This window comes from Aspergillus alliaceus, assembly GCF_009176365.1.
Source record: "Aspergillus alliaceus strain CBS 536.65 unplaced genomic scaffold BDW43scaffold_12, whole genome shotgun sequence".
NCBI classification, from domain to species: domain Eukaryota; kingdom Fungi; phylum Ascomycota; class Eurotiomycetes; order Eurotiales; family Aspergillaceae; genus Aspergillus; species Aspergillus alliaceus.
Window position 1 is genome coordinate 344,654 of NW_022474695.1, and position 23,731 is coordinate 368,384.

At 47.0% G+C, this 23,731-nt stretch overlaps 7 protein-coding genes across 7 annotated transcripts; 5 read left to right on the top strand and 2 right to left on the bottom strand.

The window, feature by feature from the left end:
• The first annotated feature begins 256 nt into the window (after positions 1–256).
• On the top strand, positions 257–1,602 carry BDW43DRAFT_270080 (mitochondrial 54S ribosomal protein uL16m). The gene is made up of 3 exons (XM_032041314.1): positions 257–369; positions 438–902; positions 971–1,602. Exons 1-3 carry the CDS (start codon positions 312–314, stop codon positions 1,141–1,143), a joined length of 696 nt encoding a protein of 231 aa, XP_031902261.1. The 5' UTR covers positions 257–311; the 3' UTR covers positions 1,144–1,602.
• A 599-nt stretch (positions 1,603–2,201) lies between these two features.
• BDW43DRAFT_298953 (cytochrome c oxidase assembly protein CtaG/Cox11-domain-containing protein) lies at positions 2,202–5,044 on the bottom strand (the record flags this gene model as incomplete). Its single annotated transcript, XM_032044643.1, has 9 exons — positions 2,202–2,226; positions 2,282–2,337; positions 2,395–2,493; positions 2,547–2,715; positions 2,775–3,397; positions 3,460–3,533; positions 4,226–4,667; positions 4,731–4,800; positions 4,851–5,044. The coding sequence occupies 9 exons, from the start codon at positions 5,042–5,044 to the stop codon at positions 2,202–2,204; spliced, it is 1,752 nt and encodes a 583-aa protein (XP_031902262.1).
• Positions 5,045–5,149: 105 nt separating this feature from the next.
• BDW43DRAFT_318339 (uncharacterized protein) lies at positions 5,150–7,397 on the bottom strand (the record flags this gene model as incomplete). Its single annotated transcript, XM_032048687.1, has 4 exons — positions 5,150–5,619; positions 5,782–6,963; positions 7,111–7,312; positions 7,348–7,397. The coding sequence occupies 4 exons, from the start codon at positions 7,395–7,397 to the stop codon at positions 5,497–5,499; spliced, it is 1,557 nt and encodes a 518-aa protein (XP_031902263.1). The 3' UTR covers positions 5,150–5,496.
• A 1,034-nt stretch (positions 7,398–8,431) lies between these two features.
• On the top strand, positions 8,432–10,790 carry BDW43DRAFT_270101 (basic helix-loop-helix domain-containing protein). The gene is made up of 2 exons (XM_032041315.1): positions 8,432–8,881; positions 8,940–10,790. Exons 1-2 carry the CDS (start codon positions 8,794–8,796, stop codon positions 10,226–10,228), a joined length of 1,377 nt encoding a protein of 458 aa, XP_031902264.1. The 5' UTR covers positions 8,432–8,793; the 3' UTR covers positions 10,229–10,790.
• A 9-nt stretch (positions 10,791–10,799) lies between these two features.
• BDW43DRAFT_270105 (uncharacterized protein) lies at positions 10,800–12,588 on the top strand. The gene is made up of 5 exons (XM_032041316.1): positions 10,800–11,240; positions 11,328–11,412; positions 11,471–11,635; positions 11,690–11,794; positions 11,848–12,588. The coding sequence occupies exons 1-5, from the start codon at positions 10,984–10,986 to the stop codon at positions 11,998–12,000; spliced, it is 765 nt and encodes a 254-aa protein (XP_031902265.1). The 5' UTR covers positions 10,800–10,983; the 3' UTR covers positions 12,001–12,588.
• Positions 12,589–12,851: 263 nt separating this feature from the next.
• acuM (gluconeogenesis transcription factor RDS2) lies at positions 12,852–15,734 on the top strand. The gene is made up of 8 exons (XM_032041317.1): positions 12,852–13,305; positions 13,423–13,445; positions 13,571–13,588; positions 13,706–13,994; positions 14,055–14,812; positions 14,883–15,079; positions 15,135–15,549; positions 15,613–15,734. Exons 1-7 carry the CDS (start codon positions 13,092–13,094, stop codon positions 15,184–15,186), a joined length of 1,551 nt encoding a protein of 516 aa, XP_031902266.1. The 5' UTR covers positions 12,852–13,091; the 3' UTR covers positions 15,187–15,549; positions 15,613–15,734.
• A 5,498-nt stretch (positions 15,735–21,232) lies between these two features.
• Positions 21,233–23,671, top strand: BDW43DRAFT_270148 (Zn(II)2Cys6 transcription factor). The gene is made up of 7 exons (XM_032041318.1): positions 21,233–21,422; positions 21,488–21,783; positions 21,846–22,159; positions 22,211–22,291; positions 22,365–22,972; positions 23,020–23,202; positions 23,271–23,671. The coding sequence occupies exons 1-7, from the start codon at positions 21,274–21,276 to the stop codon at positions 23,632–23,634; spliced, it is 1,995 nt and encodes a 664-aa protein (XP_031902267.1). The 5' UTR covers positions 21,233–21,273; the 3' UTR covers positions 23,635–23,671.
• Positions 23,672–23,731: the final 60 nt, after the last annotated feature.

Consider the following 23,731-nt stretch of genomic DNA (forward strand, 5'->3'; position numbering starts at 1 on the left):
AATTCAGGGCTCGTCAAAGCATGTCTTGGACAGGAATATAGTGGTTTGGTAATTCTCGGAGGAAAATTGAAGAAGCAACCCACCCGGCGCTCTTAAATCCAATGATCACGATAGGCAACACGACGCGGTGCCTTGTCGCAGACGTGATTTAATTGGCTTACATAAGGAGAACGCGTGTGGCCCGTGCATCATGTCGTTTTACCCGTTTGGGAATGGGGGAAAATCGGACTTGCAGATACGCCGATAGTCTGGGAGTTCTTCATCCAACATCGTTAATTTGGTACGAAAAGGGCCTGGCATCAGATCTCACAATGGCCTCCCAGACGAAGATGTTCTCGGGACCTCAATTGGCCCTTTTCCGGCCGACCTGTATGTATCAGTAACTTCAATCAGAATTTTCCTTTGCAGGCCTGAAAGCTGACGGGTTGGATCAATAGGTTTATCAACGACTTTTACGGCCTCTCCGCTATCACGGTGCTTCTCTACAACCTCCCCGGCTCTTGACTGGCTCACTCCGAAGTTTATGGAAACGTCGAAATCTCCCAAAGGTCGCCCACACGTTGCGACTGGCGGTTCTTCTCGGGGTACGACTGTCGTCTGGGGCGACTACGGTTTGCGCATGAAGGACCATGACCGCCGACTACCGGCTGCGTCGCTCAAAATCGCAGAGGAAACTATTAAAAGACGTCTAAGAGGAATGAACTATACACTGTACAAGCGTGTAAGCGCCAATATCGGTGTGTACACCAAGGGTAACGAACAGCGTATGGGTAAGGGTAAGGGAAAGTTCGACTACTGGACGGCGAAGGTCGCGGTCAGCAGAATTGTTTTTGAGCTCAAGGGCGATATCCACGAAAAGATTGCCAGGGAAGCTTTCAGATTGGCTGGCCACAAGTTGCCCGGTATGCATAGCTCTCTTCCTCTACGAACAGGCTGAGAGCGGCTTACATGCTAACGCAATTCAATATAGGTATGTGGGAGTTTTGCAAGAAGGGCGATCCCCCGGTTGTCGGTATCACCAAGCTCGGCAATGGTGTGACCCTTGAAAGCCTCAAGCGGCCACGCCGAAGCCCAGCTCTGGGTACGGAAAAGATGTCTTCTCCACCCAGCTCAACATCGTCTAGCCCCTCTGCTTCTCAGTAAATGAAATGCATATATTCCATCTGACCCTATTATTACATTATTTGCATCCGGCAAACTTTAAGCCCCGACGCCGGAACCAGGTCCATATCCCTGTTGTCTCCTAGTCCTCGCTGCTTCTGCATCGCCGTCTTGGGTCTCAGGCTTGAGGTCTTGTGTATATTATCATCAGCTTTTGGTTCTTCTTTGAATGTTTTATTCCCACATGTGTCGATGTCTTATACACGGAGTTAGTTTGAAGGAAACCAAAGATCAACTGTACCTTTATCCGCTACTCCTAAGACGTCTGTCTGGCCTGAGAATCTTCTTGCCCATTCGGCATCCTCATCTTGGGCCGGCGTATTGGTGCCTGAGTCCCATATGCGTCTCATTTCACTCCTCGTATGCGGAATATTTCCTTGGTATGGTCAGTAGCGAGTTTAGACAGGGCAGCCTTGCGAAGCAGATGCGCCATACCCCCCAGTTGTCCGGTTTGTTTAGGTGGTGTTTCCGTAAATTCTCGAATAGACTCATACCTTTAACTTATGGTTAAAGAGCAGGTTCACATAAAATAGTCAGCAAAGGGAAACCCACTGGGTGCTTTCACCACCCGGTTCAGTATCCATGAGTTTAGTATCCGACATGATCTGCTCCACAAAAAGCTATATACAATAGAATATGTTCGGAGTGGATTTCTTTCGCGAGCGTATGTGAAAAGTTGGTTCAGGTTCTGGGAACCACAATAGTTGGGACAGTGGCTGGCACTTCCAATTTATAGAGGAATTGTATGACGTAGCCATCAAGTCTGTCTTCCAAATCATTTCCCCATGGGGAAGAACTTAGTTTACAACATTCTAGACTACTTAAGTTACGGCACCAACGTCTAGATCGTTTGCAGAAGCTGCTGACATATCATTTTCGACCTCTCTTACAAAAACGCCAGTAGAACTTATCCAAACCAGAATCTGTATGCCGCCGCAGAAACCATGCAATAAGCACCCCCAAATCAGAGGGTGCTGTCACATATTATACAAAACAATCATCAATCGTCGATTATTACTTTTCTTTTTTTCTTTTACGGTCTAAAAGTCCATGCCCATCAGGTAACTGCGTAGAATGTTAGTGACGGGAGCTCAACAATTCTGCAATAAGGGAGCCGAACCTTTCATAGATGCGCATGAATTTAGCAACAAAGGCCTCGAGATGAAAGATTACTTTCTATAGAATAAGTTAGTGTTATTCGAGGCTATAGCTCGTACGGGTTGGGGTTCTTACGCTGCCTTGCGTGATTCTGTGCTCATAGAATGCGGACCATTTAATAACATCGGGCTTCAGGTCATCGTCCACCTTAGCGATGAGCTTGAATGTGAGGGTCTAAATACTAGTCAGCATTGACCCAACCCCTTCTTCATTGTTCGTGATCAGACCTTGATAATAGTAGTGGGCGGTATACAGTGAGTCAAGAGATCATACAGGCGCGCTCGGACTTGCAACAGTCGTGCAGGCGACCGCTCAGCTAGAATCTCATCGGCCGTCACAGAGATGAGGACCTCCCAGTCGGGAGGTGGGATTGGAGTGTCATCTGTCACTTTCTCACTAGCGGCGAAGGAGGGTCAGCTTAAAATCACCAACTGAATAAGACTAATGACTATTACCTTTGAGCATAGATGGCCTCGTACATGAGCAGAGCGCGCCGGAGATTGCGTCCGCTCTCCTTCGCTATCCTCTTATTGAGCCCAGGCGCCTCCGGCCAGCCTTCCCTCTTGCCTGCGGTGCTTAGAACGGTGCAAATTTGTTCCTCCGTGGGGGCCGCAACCCTGACCAGCAGAGTTCGGGAACGGATAGGAGCAATGATATTTGAAGTACTATTGGCCAACAGAATTAGTCGCAGGTTGGGACTGTATTTCTCCATAGTCCGTCTCAGGGCTGCTTGGGCGTCGCGAGTCAAATGATCTGCCTCATTTATTACGACGACCTTGAACCTCTGTTTTGCCGAGAGATCGACTTGCTGCGTTTGCGCAATTTCTTTGAGTAGCTCCTGCACAACGACACGATCATAGTTCCCGACGTCTGAAGGTGTAATCTCAAGATGATAAACGGACGATACAATGTTGAATTCAAGCTTTCGGTTACTCGTCGTCTGGAAGACTCTGGCGTCGATTTTGATCTTCTCCACGCCCGGGCCATACAATTCCTTCAGGGTCGCAATTGTCCGGGTCTTTTTGCCTGCGCCTGATGGTCCGTACATGAGTAGATGAGGGAAATCCCCGCTTTGTGCCTAAAGAGATAATCCAGTCAATTGGTGGATTTCCCTCCCAAGTGGGCTAGTTTTTTCCTTACCAGGGACTTCAATCGCGCGGACAATTCATGGTGGTATGACAGACCGTCGAGTGAGCGTGGTCGCAGCTTGTCAACTAGCAGAGCCATTTTTGGTTTTCGTTTTATCGTAGCTGGCGTGAAGGTGCGAGGCAATCGGCTGCTTCTCACACAAGTCAAGCAAGACGCGTCGGGAAGTTCGTGACACGCGAGCTTAAGTGGTGGTCCGTGCATGGGTGCTGACTATGGTACATACAATAACACTATCCCTCGAACTACGACCATCGATAATTCAATTACCACCAGAGAACCCATCAATATGAGTCTATTCAGAACATCACGTCATGGGACTCTCGGAACTCTCAGAATTTACAGTGTCATCCGAAAGTGTAATGTACAGATATCCATTGCTATGATACAGTTATGGGTATTCTTTTGGAGAGGAGATACACCTTCCTCGGGAAGTCGAAATCTCGAGAAGGGACAAGTTACGAGGAATTTAGCCAACACATAGACTAGCGCTTCACGACGGTGGTGATGCTTATGCAACCTCGCTTTATCACGGCCATTTCGGGGCGCCCGGTTTTTAAAGGAGTGTTTTCTGCCGAGGCTGATATGTGGCCAGTTAATGTACCGCGGTAGCTGTTGAGATGGACAGGGCAAGGTATCATCTGTCTATGTCATCAGTTCGTTGGGATCGGCTTGAGCACGCCGTTATCATCATATCGCGCTTCTGTTCTGTATCAGCAATCCGTGGTTCATTGATCCCACAAGTCAGCCATCTCCTTACTGAAGAACGTGTATGAAAGTGTAATCGTGTCGATACCCTGCATTTGCGGGTCTTTCGTGAAATCCGGATCGATGTAGAAGAAAACAGGCATGTCGACAGATTCCCCGGCGTTCAATTTCTGCTCTTCAAAACAGAAACATTGGATCTTACTGAAGTACGGGGCGACCTGACCCGGAGAGACGCTGTATGTAGCAACACCGATGATATCCGATGGGCCCTTGTTTGTCGCCGTGTAGAAGGCAAGTGCAGTTTCACCTGGCAGCACTCGGACTTCACGTTGTTGCGGGGTGAACTTCCAGGGCAAGACGTCTGAGACTGAACCATTGAACGTAATCCGGAGTCGACGAGAGTCTGTCACTGGAGTCAGGCGAGAGGCGGTATCGGCGTCTCCTCCACGATGAGTAAGGATGGGTTGACCACCCCAGCCGGTCTGTTGGCAGATCTACATAACCATGTAGTTTAGCTCCTGCCGCGGACAGACGAGGGCTTGGTATTTTAAACTGACCATTTTATAAAGAGGGACGGAGCCATATGCAAGAGCAACAGTTCCTAGAATAATACTCGCAGTAAAGTACCTATATGACATTAGGCATAAATTTCAAGGAACGCAGTGCGACAATAATACAGTGTAGACGCTTTCCGCTTCTGAGCCTGCGGCGTACTGAAAGGCGCTGCGGAGGCATTTCTGCCTAAGAACGAATTGCGGGTGAAGTATCTCTTCCCCGGCTCGAAGCACCTCACATTTGTATGTACGGGTAACCGGGTACCGAATCCCGGCAGGAGAAACCGACCCCGTGGAGTGATTATGCGACTATACATGGCTATAAAATTGATGCGTGGGCGGGTACATGCGGAGAACTCACCTTTGCAATATGGATGGACTCGCCGACACGTGATTCCGCCTTGGCAATCAATACTTCTTATCGATAAGCCTGTACTTTGGTGTCAATTCGCATGGACTTACCTCAGGTCAGGTATTATTGGACGACTCCAGTCCATGTTGGAGGGTGTTTTCCCTGTTTTTCCAAGAGTAGTAGATTGCCAGTGTCCAAAGACGCTTCTCATAAGCGTTCTAACTTTAATTATATGTAGCGCATAGGCCACGAAATATGGTTGGCTATACTAACACAAGGACAAGCAAGAACGAAAGGGTAAAAGAAGCCTCTAAGATCTTGTAATAATACAGAGAAAAACCGACAGTCCCCCTAGTATCGTTCTCGATATCAAGGGCCTTTTCATAAAGCGTCATCCTGAGTAAAGACTATCATCCATCATTTCAAGACGCTCGCTGCAATCCTGCCAAAAACACCTCTGACCATGCTAGGTCGCTCTTGGAGACAGGTAAGAAGAACAGCAGCGCTAATAGCAAAAGCAATGCGCTCCCGATATTGGTACTAAGTAGCGTCAGCAAAATGTTAGCAACTATAGAGTTCTAACATGACACAATGTAGGACAAAAGATCAGACCGCAATAAGGAACGGGGACACAAGACGAGATGTGACATAGACTTTGGGAATGCCGCAGCCAAATAATCATCTGGAGTTTGTGAGCCATACCTGTTTATCGTAGAACCTTGGGAGCACAGTCGCGGCAGCTCTAGGTGCCACAAATAATGCCAATTCCTGCCGTTTGGAAGGACTTTCGACAAGTATACTCCAACCGCACATCAAACATCCAGCTCCAACACAAAGTCCAGAGTCCCACATCATAGGTGTCACCACATCTTGTGGGAATACCTTTGGACCAATTCTAGTTCTGGCGAGGCAGACCGAATAATAGAAGATACTCACAAACGAAGCAAGGAATGCAGATGAGCGCAGTGCATCGGATACAGCCCGACGGACTGATGATACAGAGTTCAACCGCCGGAGACGGAAGGCAATTTGCAAAGGTATATAAGTTCCACAGGCAAACTTAAATGTTCGAGCAAATCGGGATATGGCATGTTTTTCACAGTTAGGGCCACAACTCATGTGTACCATTTCGCAGGGAATAGGAATTGTTTTCGCGGGATCTCCCCACTCGATAGGCCACCCATAGTCCTTGCACATGGACTGGAGCAGGTGTGCTTGACCTGTATCTTTCCCATATACGAACACCCCTCTCCTAACCCGGCGAAGCGCTTCGATCAGCCGAGAATCCACCTTGGCTACCTCCCCAATCCATCTCTCGTAGGATTTTGGCAACCGTTCGGGGAGATAAAACCATGCCCACATCACTATTGCTGCGCTAGAGGCAAATACGCCTGCATCTGCAAACCCTGGCGCTATATTCTCCGCCAGACTCCAGCGACCCTGAGATTTCCGCCATCGTCGCCATCGTGACCATACGATGCTGATTACCAAATCCACTGCTCTAGTAAGGCTGAACAGCGTCAAATCCATGGTCCTGCCAGCAAATTGGGGTTTGATGTGTGTCGGGTCCTTGCGCCCTTGCTGCCCCCTAGCAGCCCCGTTGTTTGCGTCGGCCATGGACTCCCCATCATCCTGATACAGTCTTACGGGTTTCCGACTCAGTAGTTGGAAGCTCAACCATGCGGAAATGAAAGCACAAACAAATCGAGTTAGCCGCAAAAACTTGGTAGATTCCGAAAGACTAGGTTTGAAGCCAAGCCTATGGGTTACAAGTTGATGCCACCGAAAAATAAGTAGAGGAAGCACGGTAGAGCCCCCCACAAGAGAAGCACAGAACGTGGGGAAGCTTTCCAATCGTATCGCACTCGTTAGTGCACGTAGCAGCTGCGGTCCCAACCATCAGCCTAGAACTCCTGTCGGATTGTATGGTTCGCAAGGAGATCTCAAGGTACAAAAGCATGACGGGGGCACGGAGATATCCGAAATAAAAATAGCAATACCAGGTGACTTTCCGCGGATGGAACAACTTACCACTTCGCGCTTCTGGTGAGAATTCAAGTCATTCCTCCAAACTTGCCGTAAAGATGATATTAATCTCGGAGTGGTGGAGGACAAATAACCAAGGGCATATGCACGCAGAATGCTGTAACGGTACACAAGCAGCAGTCCAGTCAGCAATCTTAGCGGCACCCCAGAAAATGTAACGTGTGCCAGCGTTCTAGATCGCATGCGACTCCGAAACTGCAGCACGGTCAAGGTAATACATACGGATTTAGAAGCCGACTTCTATTTTGACCTCTGCCAGTGGAAGAATCCATGGCTTTTTTTTTTCAGGGCTCCATTCAATGGCAATTATTCATGACCGCCTCTCTGTAGAAGATCGTTATCAACACTGATCAATAGTATAGCCCTAACCTATAGTAATAGTATTGGGGGACGGGGCACCAGAAATTTCTCCTAGCCAATCATGGTACAGAAACACACCTTGACGAGAGGTGTAGTACTCCCCTACTACGGAGAGCTTAACAGGGAAATTGTGTAAATCCAGATCTTAGGAGCAACGGTATTCGACCAACATCATGCAAATTGGAAGAGATTACAGAGTACAGAGTTGAAAAAACCAACACGGGCACCTGCTGTGGCAGCAGTTCGAGCATTTCCTACCTGATAATGGGTCTATTGGCACCGTTGGTGTGACCTAGGGCGTGGAGCCATGCAACGTAATATTGAACCTCGGTCCTTGAAAGACCCCAAAAGCAAGTCTATTAGACTAAGGCTGGTTCAGGGGTAAAGACTAGGTCCTTGGTGGCCGATCCTCCATCTGTCAGCCGCAAAAATTGGGGTTCATGAGTCGTCGGCGAGATATACCCCGTGGGCCGTCGGGCCGTATACCTTGGTCTGTGGGCCAAAAAAAAAATAAAAAGGAGTAAGCAATGAAAAAAATGGTTAACGATATATCCAGAAAATTAGAAGATACACAGAGCCCTTCCCAATGAAGAATGAGAAAAAAAGAAAAGCTAAAAGGAAAAATTAGAAGGGGGTGGGTTGAGGAGGAGGGGTGGACCGGGGGCACCGAAATGTTGTTAATGTTATACTATTCTATTAGTTACTTGGTTTTAAGGAGAAAGAAACTTATCATTGAAGGGAACGCTTTGGGAAATTGGGCCGAGCGTCACAATACCCCGGTATTACGGAAATTGAAGCGGGAGTGGCGGAGATCAGGCGGGTATTTTTGGTACGGTTTTTACATCACGCGACCAATTACTGGAGCGCGAGAATTTTTGCATGTGATCGAGTTGAAAAGACCGACGGATTCCATGCTTTCTCTCTCCACCATTCTGCTGTCCCCAGACTTACTACTACGTACTCCGTTATCTCTCTCGTTTCCCTATGAATATCAATGCGGGGGACTTTCTTCTACCAAGCCAACTCCTGTATTGTGGACCTTTAACGTACGCCCCAGCCATATATACTACTACCGTGAAGTCTGTTCGTACGGAAAAGAAGAACCGGCCGCCTCCACTTAACTGTATTGTTATATGAACCCATTATTAGAAGGCACAAGTCCGGATCATTGATCGATCAAGGCATGCTCATATTGTGTTGCCTTTTCTCAACGTTGCTCTCGACAATAGAGTGACAGCATAGGCGAAAGCAATTTCCCGGCCACACTTTCCGCATTGTCACTCCTTTTACAGCTTACTCACACTAAGAATGAATCTCAATCTGAATATGAATATGAATATGAATGGTTCTCAGGCTCGTGAGGGGCGAGATAGCCCTCAACCAGGACCATTTGGCTGTATGTATACCAAATGTTGACTACGAGCTACCACGGTCTAATCATATCTACTGTGCAGATTCGTTTCTTTCCCCCATGGATACTCCTTACGAACCTGCGCCTGCACCTCCTCCCGGGCCAGCTCTTCTTGATGATAATGAGTCTAATATGCTTGATAATTTCTTCACGACAATGAATTCCAACCATTTCACGACCGATTTCTGGCAACACCGTCACCAAAATAAGTCACTCGGGCCGACAAGCTTCGAGTGGTCAGATGAACTCCCTCCAACATTTGAAGGATCTGCAACCTCTCTTTCACAACCCTCACTACCTCATCGCGGCCTAGATAAATCCGGTATGGGCGTTTTGCCAAATCACTCGAACTCCGATATCCTTTCGACTGCTTCCATGTTCTATCAAAACGGCATGAATGGGACTGGATTAGTTCCACCTTTCCCACATCATTCATTTTCCTCTTTCCCGGAGATAGATTTCAACAACTCTAGGATGAATGGTCGCATGAAGAACCAACCACCACCACCGTCACTACCCATGTCTTCCAAACCGCAGAACACATTTGTTAGCGCCCGGACACCGGTTGGTTATCACACGTCGGAAATGCTGTTCGATGTACATGAGCCAATATCACCAGAGCAACAAGCCACCGCTAAGGTCCGGCCCCTTCATTGGGGGTCCGATGTCAGCTTCATGGATCAAGGATATGTGGCGCCGCCTGATCAGCCAAATGTGGAGGAACAGACGCAGCAGCTGCTTCGCCATCTAGAGTCTCTTGAGCCCCAGAGTAGTGCGGCCAATACTCGCGCACCTAGCCCGGAACGAATCACTGGTAGCCATAATGCCCATTGGGCGGGACCCGACACGACTGGGCCACTCAACGATCTACGCAGGGAATACAGGGATAGCATGGAAGATCTATCGCAGCCTAAAAAACGGCAAAGAACATTGATCAAGGAGGAAGACGACGAGAACTCTGAGGGAGATGACTCGAAACCAAGATCAAGGAGATCCAAGAGTACGAGCTATGGTAAGAATCGGCGGATGTCAACCGAGACTATACGGAAATCGAAACTTCAGCAGGGTGCAAAGCCCGCAAGGGAGAATCTTACGGAAGAACAAAAGAGGAACAATCACATCTTGTCTGAGCAAAAGCGCCGAAATTTGATTAGGCAGGGCTTTGATGATCTGTGCACACTTGTACCGGGGTTGAAAGGGGGTGGCTTCAGCAAAAGTGCTATGCTCACGCAAGCTGCAGACTGGCTAGAGGATATACTCCGTGGAAATGAGATTTTAAAGGCACAGCTCGCAGACTTGAAAACCATGAATGGCTTGGTTATGCCTCGATAATGCGTATGCTACTCATGCGATTATGACGTTTCTTTTCATTCTCTTTTTCTCTCTCCCCTAACCTGTCAAGCACACTCTCTTGTCCGAATTCCTTGAGTTTAAGCGATTAGCGAGTTAGGTGGATGCACATTGTGGAGGTTTGATTCACGGGGCGTTCATTTTTTGGTGGTCATGATTTGATTCACGATACTCCATATTCCTAAGATATCTGTGCTGTGCCTTCTTCGTTCCCTGTTTTTTTTTTTTTTTAAGCTTTTCTCGACGCTGCTACGATGTGCTTTGTGCCTTATAATACCCTTGGTCGCCCAGACCGAACAGCCTGTTCTGCGTCTTGTATACATAATAGGTAGCTGATATATATTCAGCCATAGAGGATGCATGCCCCTCACATTCAGGCATGAGAATGAAATATGTATTTGTATATATAACATATTAAAGGCTATTGGCCACGCATGATTGTTAAGCCTTTTTTTCTTAGTTTTTCCTCACTATAAAGTTTAAACAAGCTTGACTTCATAGTTATATGGGAGAGGGTTTGCATCGAACACAAAGAAACGAAAAAGTTGCCCGACGAGGTCCCCGAAGTGGCTTAGCGTCTCATTGGTTCTCTGGCATATGACATTGCGAGATCAACAGCGCGGGAATGTTTACATCCATCCGCACCACAACGACACCATACCTTTGTACATCTTGATTCTTACCATAGAACTTGGGCTTTGCCTAGGAAACTTTTATCCCAAATACATCTAATTACGATGCCCCCGAAGCGAAAGAGTTCCGATGATGGACATGACCACGACAACTCGCCCAGGAAGCGATTTGCTTATTTGAAGCCTCAAGTTCGTCGGGTCTCTGAACGAACAATCAAGTCTAAATGGTCCACACTCCCAGGCCCAATGCAGGAGAAGGTTCGCGATATGTTTCGAGCTCTCGAGCGCCCGGTTATAGTGCGTCAACAGAACGAGCGAAAACGGGTTGATGCGCAGGCGGCTGTTCAGGCTGTGGTGAAGAAGTATGCCCCCTAACACTCCATATCATTGCTAGTATACATTGCACTTGTATTCAGAGGAAATTTAATCTGACTATCGAATCTCTCAAGTCTCGGGAAGCGGCTACCTCGGATGCCATTCCCGCCAATTACAAAGGATTCAGTTTTTGAGTACGAGGCAGCACTCAAAGAACATGTATGAAGCGCCATCCTGCGGATGTCTTTGCACTCCGGTATTAATAATCGACCCATAGCGTTCGCTGGAGGCCAGCCTTGCCACTGTAACGGACAGCACGGATCTGCTCAAAGCCGAAATCGAAAAGGAAGAGGCCTTACTTGCGAAGGAAACAGAGCAATTGCAGGAGTTGGAGAAAAATGCTAAACGGGCGGAAGCAGAAAGGAAGAGACAACTGAAGAATGTAAGCTCTCCGTGTTGCTATTATACTGCAGAGCTTGTCATTGATTATCCCTAGGAACACCCTGCACTTCGGCAGCTCAGCGTTCCCAGCCAGGAGAGCCACGAGCATACTCGGTTCATACTAGCTGGTGAAATGGACGCACAAGCTACGTTTGATGAGGTATCTATCTAGTCTCCACCTCTCATAGTGTGTCACTAACGTGCTTTCCCAAGCTTGAAACCGACCCTGAGATTATGGGCTTGCTAAAACAATTGAACGGTCATCTTAATTCCATGCAGAATAACATAGCTCCTCTCACAGGCTTGAGTGAGGCGATTACTCGGTCCCAGGTAGCTTTAAGCCTGGCTTCCCTGCCTGAGGATTGAATAATCTCGATTTCGACTTGCGTTTCAAAACTTCGAAATCTTATGCCGTATTGCCATAGGTGCAACGGAGCATGAAGCAGGCTGGCCTATTCTCTAAATGAACCGTTCGCGTTGAGGGTCACAAGACTGGGAGGGCCTGAAAAAGGCAACAAAACCTTGTATGAAGGGTTGGCTCCTGAAGAATTCTTCAGCACTGCGCATTTGATCTGCGCGCACTTGCCTTTTTTTTTTTTTTAACCCTCGATGTGTGATAGGGAGAGTGCTAAAATCGCCACCCACTGAATCCTCTATAATAAACCATCAGGTTCCCAACTCGGCACACAAAATGCACGGCTCTATGATGGGTTGGAAAGCGCCCTCATTTATAGGGGGACATTTGTCAGGAACTGGCCTTATCTAGAGCATGGTTGTGGATCTAATGCACTATGATAATATGACCGTGCGTTAGCGCGCAGAATCATGACGGAGTAGGTCCCGCTATGAAAGGCCTGAGCCCATGTTTCTCGTTCTACGCTATAGTCCTTTTTCTGTGTATTTAGTACTATATGTTATGAAATACTACATTGGGACTGCTCGATCCTCGAGAAGGAAAGAAGAGACAACGAAAGCAATTTGGGTTCTATAATTTTCTCTCTGTAGGGGGTCAAGAATTTCAGTGTATAGGACATGAAGAACCGAGGTATGATTTTGTCCTTGATTACTTTTCTTTTGGCACATGTGGTCTGAGTATCAAGTTTTGGGAGTTTGCCAAAAGGGGATCGGGACGAAATGCGGAGGAGCTCGGGAAAAGATGGGCGCCGCCGCCCGTCCGGTTGCAAGTCCCGCACACCAGCGGGGACAACCTTGTGAGTCGATCGCAATCGCGTGTATCATCATCATACCATCCATACATACTTTCATGCCCGCGACTAAATACTCTCGAGGATCGCTTTTTTATTTTTGTTTTTTTACGATGCATTATAACCCCCTCTTTCTTTGAGTGTTAGTTGAATGTCTGTCTCCATCCCTCGAGTAATCTCTGTGTTCCCAACCGATAGCGACGACCAAACAGCGGCGAGCCGGACTCTGCGCAACCGCTTTGCGCCTAATCGATGACCGAGAAAATCGCATCGCACACGGGCACAAGACCCGAACAACCTGGCAATGGTACATTGGGAAACCTGAAAAGTAGTATGACCGAAGGCGAAACAATGAAAAAGGAATCGAGCGCAAAAGACAACTCGCGAAATTCGCCAGCGTCCAAGGCTGAAAACGCTGCTGCGGGGACTCACGCCAGCCCCAAGAAGCGTCGCAAGGTTAATCATGGTAAGCAAACAGCCTCTGTCATGCAACCTACAAGGATAATGGCAGCGACTCCTCTCTCTCCTCTTCCCGTTCCGCGCGATGAAGTCCACGTCGCTAATCCTGTCGCCACTCTTCTAGCATGCGTTTACTGCCGGCGATCGGTAAGCCTGTTCTCTCTTGACTCCTCATAACCTTGCTTGCTTCGTCGGTCCAAAAACGAAATCAACAGGCAAATATCCATCACAATATTTCTGCTGACGAAAGGACAATTCTTCACGTGGTACAGCATATGACTTGCGATTCGGTACGACTTTCTTGAACTTTACTATCACAGCTTATCCTTGTGAAACCCATTACGGTTGCCCTTCCACGAGAGTAACTGCTGACGCATATTTTCTTTCTTTCCCTTCGGAATATAAAGGAGCGGCCGTGTACACGATGTATAAAGCGCAATATTGGCCACCTGTGCCATGACGAACCCAGAGAACCTTCAAAGCAACGAGCTCGGAGTGAACACGAACATTCTGCAGGGGATGATGACAGCGTACAGAACAATGAGTTCTCGAATGTCCTTCAAGGTATGACTAGAAACGTCGATGTCCAGGATGCTGCCGGTCAGCAAATCCTCTCTGAAGGGCTTCCGTCGTCGTCTGTGCCGCCCGGCAACATCTCCTCTACAGGTCAAGGTCTCGGCGCAACGTCTCAGCCACGTAAGTCCCCAAACAAGTCACTTTTCTCTCTGAGACTTTATTTTAACTCTGTCATGAAAGTTCTCGGCTACAACGAATGGCTTAGTGGCCAAAACCAATTTCAAGATATGCACACTTTTCATCCTTCGTATATGTTCAACGCCCCCGAGGTCACGAACGAATACAACCTCCTTGGTGACTTCTTGAGTAATAGCCTCTTGGATGACGGAGCAATGTTTCAGAGTGACGACCTACAGGGAATTTACTCTGACCCAACATTGATCAGTTCCATGGCCACACTCGGGGGTGGGTCTAATGCAGCATTACTTCAGCAATCTCACCCTCCGCCTCTGGCACAGAACCAGCCCTCTCATGGCGAACCGATTCAAGGCCCCGCCCCTGGAGTGGTGAATGATAAAGCACGGGAAACCTATTACATGACAGCGGCAGATCCTTCTGGGTCTGATCCTCCAGAAGAACGAATGAACAAACTTCTCAAGGCGAAATACGATGCTGGTCTTCTCCGACCATTCAACTACGTGAAGGGCTACGCTAGGCTGAACCAATATATGGAAAAGAATCTGCAGCAAGCCTCACGTCAGAAGATCCTGCGGCAGCTTGATAAGTTCAGGCCGAAGTTCCGAGAGAGAATGCAGAGTTTGACTGATATTGAACTCATCTTCGTGGAGATGTGGTTTGAACGGAGCTTGATGGAATACGACCGCGTCTTTGCTAGTATGGCGATTCCGGCCTGTTGCTGGAGGCGTACAGGTGAAATATTTCGAGGCAATAAGGAGATGGCTGAGTTGATTGGGGTCCCAATTGAAAGTCTGAGAGACGTAAGTGCAATGTGGTGACGTTTTTCTTTTCCACCTGGAAAGGATGAGCTGACGCATACTCATGCCCTAGGGTAAAATGGCCATTCATGAAATCATTGTGGAGGATCAGCTCGTGAGCTACTGGGAAAAGTTTGGAGCTATTGCTTTTGATAATACGCAAAAAGCGATGCTCACGAGTTGCACATTGAAAAATCCCAATTCTAATTCCCCTGGCGACGGGATCCCATGCTGTTTCTCATTTACAATACGAAGAGACTCGCATAACATGTAAGTGACTATGGCGTGAGCCAATATTTTTACTGGAGTCTGACTTACCGCTTAGCCCATCCCTTATTGTTGGAAACTTTCTACCATCTCAACGAAAAAGCAAGTAAATATTCCCGTCGTCGCTGGATTCTCTCTCTCTTTTTTTTTTCCATTTCATTTGTTTGTACCGGCGCTTAAGGCTATTCGGAGTACTCTTGACTTGGAGTGGATATACTCGGTACATACCTACATCTTAGTGCTTCTAGCAGCTGAAAGTGCTGGGATATTCTCCTCATATCGTCCGTCAGTAACTGGCCTTTATTAAAAAAATGTACCATACTTTTTTGCCCTTTTCTCCCCCACGCTCGTCACAGGAGCAGCATTGGTTGAGTCTGAGATTACTTGCCTGAATTCGATACCTGAGCAACGGGATTGAATATAGACTAGTCTGGTCATGTGGATGGCCTCCATAATTTAATATGTAGATTATGGTACGACTTGTCCCTTCGTCCCACCGGAGTCCACTACCGCGGGTCCCTAATCGTTTTCCATAGTATTTGTCACATTCGATTTGGTATTAGCATAAGCAAGGCCTTTCTCCTCACAAAGCAAACAACAAGTTCAAAGGAATGGCAACACCAGCCAATTCTGAAGCAAAAGCCGATGTGTTTTTAGGTGAGGGCAGCTTTCAGGTGGCTGCTTTGTCTATTGCGAATTGCTTCATTCCTAACCTCTTAAGCAGGGGTTGCGAGAGAGCTACAACTGCACTTGAAAGATAATACGCCTGAAAGTTTGTCTGTAACTAGCGATGTTCTCCATGCTCTCTACGAAGATCCGAGTTGTCTTCCTCCTGTCACAGATTCTTCTATACGTCGCCAAATGGCTGCTCATGGAGCAGAGTTGTGGAATATCTCTTCCCAGAAGATATTGGCTGATGAAAGCAACACCCTTTCTAAAGGCATGACTCTAGACCCATTTGTGTACAAATAACTTCATCGTCTGACTAGTTATTATAGTGAAGGCCTTCGCTTTTTTCATGCTCGAGTGCGCCGCGCCAAGGCCCATGTATATATATTGTTTTATTCCAGGTCCTCGAAGGACGGGTTCTCATGGGATAACTTAGGAAACCAAAGAGCACTAATAGCTGCGTCGAGAATCGCCCGAGCCTGTACGGGTAATTTCCTGGCTCCTTTCCTCTCATGATATCCCTTAACGTTGACCAATGAAACCAGAGCATAGACTTCTCGAACTAAGCCAAAAGATAGTCGGAAAGGCAGCTGTGCGCTTAGATAAACTCGAGAGGTCGGCGGATGGTTCTAAGAAATCGCAAGTCTTATCACTTACCACAGAATACTATACGGTTCGAGTATATTTGGTACATATGATAGCTCTCGAAGCATATTTATGTAACCTAGGGCTGACATACTGAGAGAAGGCTTGGCTGCAAGGGCAGCCAGATATAGCAGACCACCTGTTTTCGAAGATACCAGCAACGTCTACTACACATGATCAGAAATGAATATATACCTTATGCTACGAGATTGGACGCGTCGCTCTCATTGGTCGCAACTATGAAAGCGCAGCAAAGTGGTTAGAAATGGCCTCATCTGCTTGCGAACTATACAACGGTGATCTGGTCCAGACTAGTGAGAATGATGAACTTCTCATTTTACATGCATTGGGTACAGGTCCAACCATGTTAACCTCCCCCCTCCATTAAAGTGTTAATTCTACAGTCCGAGCAAATATCCACCTCGAGGGCTTAGACGCCCAAGAGCATCTTCGCAAAGCATTGTATCTTCTGGAAAAGGTACAAGACTAGCGGTTATTTGAATCATTGCTTCTAACTTTTCTTATAGAAGTATTCCAACACATTTGCCGTTAAGGTACTTCGACTTGAGTTTTTAAACAGAGAGGGACACTTGAAAGGCAAAGAGTACCTTTAAAGTGAGTAACTCGAAAGACAAAGACAAATTTCAGTCTTATGGAGGCTTTTAAGCACTACGCCATTTGCTTGATACGCTAGAACCCAGTGAAACGAGGTTGAAGATGTACGTGGTAGCGTGTTACTTAAGGTACCAAATCTCTAATATATGTGCAGCTTGACGTTTTTTATCCAGAAAGTTCGGAATATCGAGTGAGTTAATGTTAATATATGATTGCTACTAGACTAAAGCAAAGCAGTGCAATTATCTGTGTCCAAGTATTGCAGCTTCTAGTCGACAGGCTTGCTGCTTTTGATCAGCAGGAGTGGACTGAGCGGTTGTTCATCACTCTGGTCTGTACGTTGACAAATAGTCAGCTTCTCATTCCTAATAGCATGGGTATCCTGGGTGACACGATGAAAAGACTAGCTAAGTGCGGCCAAGGTCTCTTGAGTGTGGACGCATCGAATGCTTGCTTGATTGTAATAGCTTCCCACGAGTCATGGTTTCCAATTGACTGACGATATTTTCAGCTCTTATGTGAAATACATTGATGGGATGTTATCCGAAGGCAATATCTATCTTGCGGAGCAATGGTGTTCTTTCATACTTGAAGACCCAATCTTTCAATTTTCTTCGAATAATAGAACGATATTTCTCAGGTAAGCCGGGGTTAACATGATATATTGGCTCTCTGACATGAATTAGAAAATTCATAACATGTGCATCGGATAATTCAAGTGCATGCACGGCGTACAAACTTTTTGATAAAATGCCAAACGAATGCAGGATGTGTCCGTCGGTGCTATACCTGACATACAAAGGAGCATTAAGCAACAAGGGCTTTATGCAAGGTTGGAGTGGAGGTTCATACAACATATATGCAGCGGCTAACTCGGTCGAAGGACACTTGTACCTTGAGTCAATCTGCAGATTAGGTGTAGCTGGTAGGACATATCTTTTACCATGCGCTGCCGAAGCCCTTCGATCTGAGCAGACCTTGGTAGCGGCCGAAGCTCTCCGGCATATAATAGCTAACCTAAAGGACAACGCCATAGAAAGGAGGTATATACCAAGCCTCTTCATATCTGCAGTGTGCCTGGTCGCGTCAGGGTTAGGAAAAAGCAGAAAGGTGAAAGAGGACGATTTGTTAGCTCAGGTTATATTTGTTCTTGAGACAGGCACGTCCAGAGATAGAGAGCCACATTATTCCATGCTAAGCAGCCTAGGTCAGGAAATAGAACGCAAGAGTGAACACAACACTATATGTTCGGCTAAAAAATTCAAGCTATTTACGACCATATTTCCTTGTGTAGGTGCGGGCCACCAAAGCTTTTGGCCGGTCCCGAAGTCTTACGGGATCGACAGGTAGTCGGCTATGAGAATTTCATGCTCGGCTGTGTAGATACACAGGAATTCCTCAACTTAGTAGGTTCATTAGAAGACTTAGTGATATTACAAGGAATTGGTTTATAGATACATTTATCCGGGTAGTGTGCCTCCCCAACATCGTCAGGGGGGTATATTGATAATTTATTGAGCCTAGACGGCGATTGGGAATACTCCGCACTGAAGTGGTAAGTTATATTGAGCCACAGAAACTGATCAAAAGATCTGAAGCTGTCACCAGAGAAGACTAGGTCTAGTATCCCGCCCTCTTATGGCGACTGAGGAGAAAAGAGAATTAATATGGTGTTGCTGGCTTGGGCTGTGAAACCTTGGGAAGGAGGCCATTCTCCGACTAGCTGCCCCCCCCCCTCTAGCATGTCTGAGAGTTATTGCTGATGTGGTACGCAGCCTTGGGATTGGATAGCGAAAGTGTTACAAGGTGGGCTCTGGCCAGGTTTCCTTAATCATCTACATTTTGGGTTCGGGGATTGGGTGGATTCACCCTACTGTGTCTGCGTTTAACCGTGCCCTGGGCCATAATACCATTTCTTGGATGAGGATCTAGATGTTCTCATACTGCTTTCAGTCGCAAGGTTTATCTGGCACTAAGAAGGGCACCGGCAAAAGTGTATATACTATACCAACTATCAAGGCGAATCAAAAAATCTGGCATAAATATGAGCTACGTTATTAAAGCCCTCGCTGCCAGGAAAAGAGGCGACTCTTGCCTCGTAAAAGAAAGCAAGAGAAGGAGACTGGAATTATTGGTCTCTAACGAAATAAACTCTAGAAAGTTAAAGAAAGTGATATAGATCAATAACACTACTGATAGGGAATCTTCTAGCAGATGGTAAATGGAGTTACAATCGAGCATTGTCCCCTTAACCAGCTGGGTTACACTGCTTCAATTCGAACAGGTGGGCCGTGGTGCTCGGAACCATTGACGAGGAGCTCACATAGCGCGGTGGACGCCTCTACAAGGTAGGATATTACCACGGTTTTTTTTTTGTTTCAGAGCTGTAGGCTCTATGGATGCATGTATGTGCTTACCTGAGGGGACTTGTATTTCACTTCTAGTTCTTGGATGGCGTTGTTCACTCCAGTGAAAGGGGAGAAACTATAAAACGTTTCGCTGAAGATACTGTGGGAGAAACAACGTGGAACAAGAAGGTATCCAGGACCAAGGACCCGATCCTGGCTCGTAGTAAGCTATAACTGTTGCTTGGGGGTTCCTAAACTTCAGTCAACGGAGGAAATCCCATGATGGGCTACTGGACAATGCGTTGCCATAGACTGCCTCATCAACGGCTATCCCTGCCCTATATTACTATACAGTAAACACTATAGCCTGCCTTATGCATGTTTAAGCATCTAGCTGAAACAGCTTGAGAAACGACAATATCTATTAGTACGGTTGAAATCCCCTTCGCAGCATCAAACCTTTCCCATTCGACCATTATCCATACCTTGGATGATCTTAAATTCTGTATGCTCTAATGATTTTGTCATTAAAGTACCTCATCAACTATCTGATGATGATGTGGTTTGCAGGAACGGTTAGCTTGGATGATAACTTGAAATCTTCCATAGAGATGGTACCCTCATCGATCGAGATCCCCAAGTCACTCGATTCCCCGACTGCATGAGCTAGTCTGTTCTACAGATTCAAAGCAAGGTAATCCCCTCGTAAATTTTACTCTAGGCAATCGCATTATACAGTCATCAGTATTGCTATTCAGACGAAATAGCTTAGAGCTTCCAGCAAGCTATATCGAATCGGTTTCATTAGCCGTACCGAACCACTTCATTGACTACTCCGGCATCTGTAATATGCAGGCGCCCACCTTCACGCAGGGCGTTCCCACCGACTTGTGTACGAATGGTTCTGTGTTGGGTGTGCAAATACAAGAACTGTGCACACTAGCGACTGGGAATGGCTACCCTGATCGGAATCAGGACTTTTATAGGCGATAGATTGCCTGGATGCAGGTAAGCTATTCGCAACTACTATAGTACTGAATCATTTAATCATTATTTCTCTAGTACAGTATCTAGGCGTCCTGAGGCATATCCCTGCGAATGGGAGGGGTATAGTTATGCTGGCGTTTTCGGGCGCAAAGCCGAGTTGAGGCGACATATCAAGGCCATCCATGAATCGCCGCGGTCGTACGAATGTCCCATGGAGAACTGCCAGAAGGCTTTCAATCGGAACTATAACCTGCAGGAGCATCTAAGGCGGACACATAAGGTGACAGACACTTCTCGGATTTGACAGCCTTTCCGGCCTTGGAAAATTTATACAGTCCTTCAACTGTTACCTTCTCTGTGAAGTTCATTATGGATGTTGAGTAGCGCACAAAACAGTGCATTCCATTCTTAGTGGTAATTATGGAGATTCAAGTGGTTTTTGGGCTGTACATTGCGCGTGAGATATATCGGTGTTGGTTTAATTGAATACTAGAATACATCATACACCTGATAGCATGAAGTACTGTCAGAGCCTATGGAAGCCTAAGTCAGCAACCACGTGACCTGACCACAACACCAAGGAATCTCTGTATGGTAGATTTAGACCAAAAGGCCAATCAATCCCATACACGTGAGCTACACCAGCTCCATCAAGTACTAACAGTAATACCAAATTTTGCCAGAAATTAATCGTGATACATGAAAGGATTAGCAAGTTGAGATATGTGTTTTGAAGCAAGGAGGTTTGTAGGGCTTGGTGGCGGTAAGGTGGATGCCCCAGCCAATCGGAAGGGCGTAGGAGGGCTCCGGTTTCTTCCATTACATCCGACCGAATAAGAGTAGATCTATTTCCCGAGGTATTCCTTCGAAATAGAAACCCATTTCCCCAGACGCTCGGCAACCCGGTTTCATACTTCGTTGCAATTTAGAATCATGTCGGCCCGCCGCCATCGCTCAGCAGTCGCATGTCAACATTGCCGTCAGCGAAAAGTACGTTGCAGCTTCACGGTCACTGGCGTACCGTGTATTGGTTGTACTCAGGACGGTACTGAGTGCGTCATTCCTCAAGGGAAAGCACAAACGTACGCTCGGAGGATCACAAAATCCCAAAGACTGCGATTACGTACAAGAAGCTGAACGTGGATAGACCTCGGATCCGACAACCTGCACCTCAAATAAACCAACTTGGCCCAGAGACTAGCCCCCGGGTTGCGGAGGATTTCCGCAGGTCGATGCCACCCCGGCCTTCAGGCCCGGTAGATGCATTCACATTAGCGCGGATTGCCCCTCAAATAGAACGCCCCAAGTCAGTGGGAGATGTCGTTGACACGAATCCCTCGCCTGATGACAACAGAAGCTTAGATGAGGAGCGTACCGGGGCGGAGATCGCAACTACCGCCCTAGGGAGAAATAGAAGAGCGGGCCAGGCTCCATTTTACACTGGTTTGTATCATTGAGAAGAACCTGGTAAATTCTAAGTATTGATATAGCTAACATGCTATCAGGTGAGTCTCCGGGGTTTGGCAGCGTCCTTGATCTGTGTTCGCCACCACAACAACCTGTCCAAAGGCATATATTGCTTCAACCCAAGACATCGATCCCACTTTCTGCTGAGGATCGCGATTACCTTCAGTATAAAGGAGTCTTTAATATGCCTCGGAGTGATACCTGTGATGAGCTTCTCCGCGCATATTTCCACCATGTGCATCCTATCTTCCCAGTTGTCGATGCAACCACGTTCCTTAAGACTTATCCTAGTGGGGAAAGTAATCAATGCAATCTTCTGCTACTATGGAGCATGCTCTTTGTTGCGGCAAATGTCTGACAACTTTCCTTCTGTCAGGATATCTTTAGCTAACATTTACCACAGTACATCTCTGTCGATACATGGAAACGGGAGGGTTACTCATCCCGAAAGGAAATGAAGGACACTTTGTACTCCCGTGCCAAGGTCAGTATTCAACTTTATACCTAGGTTGTGTCTATTGGGTCTAGTGGTCTGGCTAATTGGCTGGTCTATCCAGTGCATGTATCACAACAGCGGTGAGACTGACAACACTGTCCTATTGCAATCGGCTCTCCTATTGGGATTTTATCACTCTGAAGTGGATATGCATATGCAACCGTGGTATTGGACGGGCACTGCAATTAGTCTCTGTCAAATAATGGGCCTGCACCGCTGCCCTGTTTCTGCCTGGTCGAATTCTTCAATCCCCGAAAGCCAGCAGCGTCTGTGGCGTCGTCTTTGGTGGACTTGCTTCTTTCGAGATCGTTGGCTGAGCCTTACAATGGGGAGGCCTCTAAGGATTGACCTGAATGACTGTGACACGGTATTGCCATCTTCCGACGATATGTTGAACGATTTGATTGGATTGCCTGAATCGGTGGCCAATGTATATATCCCAACCGACTTACCGAGGCTAGCAGATTGCTGGGTAACGATGATCCACTTGAGCAAATTGTTGGGCGACGTTCTCACCTTAAGCTACCGGCCTTTTGGACCGTATCCCTCGCTTCAACAAGTGGAAGCAATCGAAGCAGAGATCCGACACATTCAATTCCCAAACAACTACAGAACAGACCCAAGTCGTTTAGCAACATTTTATCTATATCACCTGCAGTTACACTACCAGTTTGTGCGCCTGCCCCTACCGTTATACTTTACCTAACCGTGGCCAGATCTTTACTCATCACATTCTATCGTCCCTTTATCACCAAGATACCGGAAGGCTTACCGGCTGTTCAACAGCAAGCATGGCAAAGCCAAATACGAAACAAACTAGACGCCGCTGCTTTACAAACCAATTCGATCCTCGACAACTTAGCTCGTGAAAAGCTCCTTGAATTTGCCGGTCCTATGACGTAGGTCTCACTCACTCACACACACTCTCTTTTTCTGTGACGATCATCACCATTGATATTTGATGCAGGCCCCCACTGCTCGTACCTGCAATGCACGTACACCTTCTCAACTGCAAATCATCAGATGGTCTTTCGCGTCGGTTGGGACTAAACAAGCTGGAATTGTGTATGGTGATCTTGGAGCAGATGCAGCACACCCATCCATCGTGTTCTGTCTTTCGAGGCATCTTTTTAGGGGCTATACGTCAAATTTTCCCTGATTATATGGCTCGCCCATCTATGCCAGAGACCACTCCCGCTGAATACCATATTCCACAAGATGCTCCCTTCGATGACCCGGCTCTGGGGATGGTGATCAGCGATGACGTTATCGGGGCACTTATGAATGAAGGGTCTATCTATAATTTCTGGGAGACACTTAATTGGATGTAGTTAGCCTTATTGAATATAACCACGATATTGCCAGGTATTGCAGGCATATGATTTATGCATAGTGAAAAGGTGCTCTTTTGGATCAAGCAGAGCGTTA

Bases quoted from the DNA above. Each gene is read 5' to 3' on its own strand.
- BDW43DRAFT_270105 (XM_032041316.1), top strand. From the start codon at position 10,984: ATGCCCCCGAAGCGAAAGAGTTCCGATGATGGACATGACCACGACAAC. The intron at 11,413-11,470 runs GTATGAAGCGCC...ATCGACCCATAG, and splicing joins AGGCAGCACTCAAAGAACAT to CGTTCGCTGGAGGCCAGCCT. The intron at 11,636-11,689 runs GTAAGCTCTCCG...GATTATCCCTAG, and splicing joins GGAAGAGACAACTGAAGAAT to GAACACCCTGCACTTCGGCA.
- BDW43DRAFT_270080 (XM_032041314.1), top strand. From the start codon at position 312: ATGGCCTCCCAGACGAAGATGTTCTCGGGACCTCAATTGGCCCTTTTC. The intron at 370-437 runs GTATGTATCAGT...TTGGATCAATAG, and splicing joins GGCCCTTTTCCGGCCGACCT to GTTTATCAACGACTTTTACG. The intron at 903-970 runs GTATGCATAGCT...AATTCAATATAG, and splicing joins GGCTGGCCACAAGTTGCCCG to GTATGTGGGAGTTTTGCAAG.
- BDW43DRAFT_270148 (XM_032041318.1), top strand. From the start codon at position 21,274: ATGTCGGCCCGCCGCCATCGCTCAGCAGTCGCATGTCAACATTGCCGT. The intron at 21,423-21,487 runs GTACGCTCGGAG...GAACGTGGATAG, and splicing joins CCTCAAGGGAAAGCACAAAC to ACCTCGGATCCGACAACCTG. The intron at 22,160-22,210 runs GTCTGACAACTT...CATTTACCACAG, and splicing joins TGCTCTTTGTTGCGGCAAAT to TACATCTCTGTCGATACATG.
- acuM (XM_032041317.1), top strand. From the start codon at position 13,092: ATGACCGAGAAAATCGCATCGCACACGGGCACAAGACCCGAACAACCT. The intron at 13,306-13,422 runs GTAAGCAAACAG...CCACTCTTCTAG, and splicing joins GCGTCGCAAGGTTAATCATG to CATGCGTTTACTGCCGGCGA. The intron at 13,995-14,054 runs GTAAGTCCCCAA...CTGTCATGAAAG, and splicing joins CGGCGCAACGTCTCAGCCAC to TTCTCGGCTACAACGAATGG.
- BDW43DRAFT_270101 (XM_032041315.1), top strand. From the start codon at position 8,794: ATGAATCTCAATCTGAATATGAATATGAATATGAATGGTTCTCAGGCT. The intron at 8,882-8,939 runs GTATGTATACCA...TCTACTGTGCAG, and splicing joins TCAACCAGGACCATTTGGCT to ATTCGTTTCTTTCCCCCATG.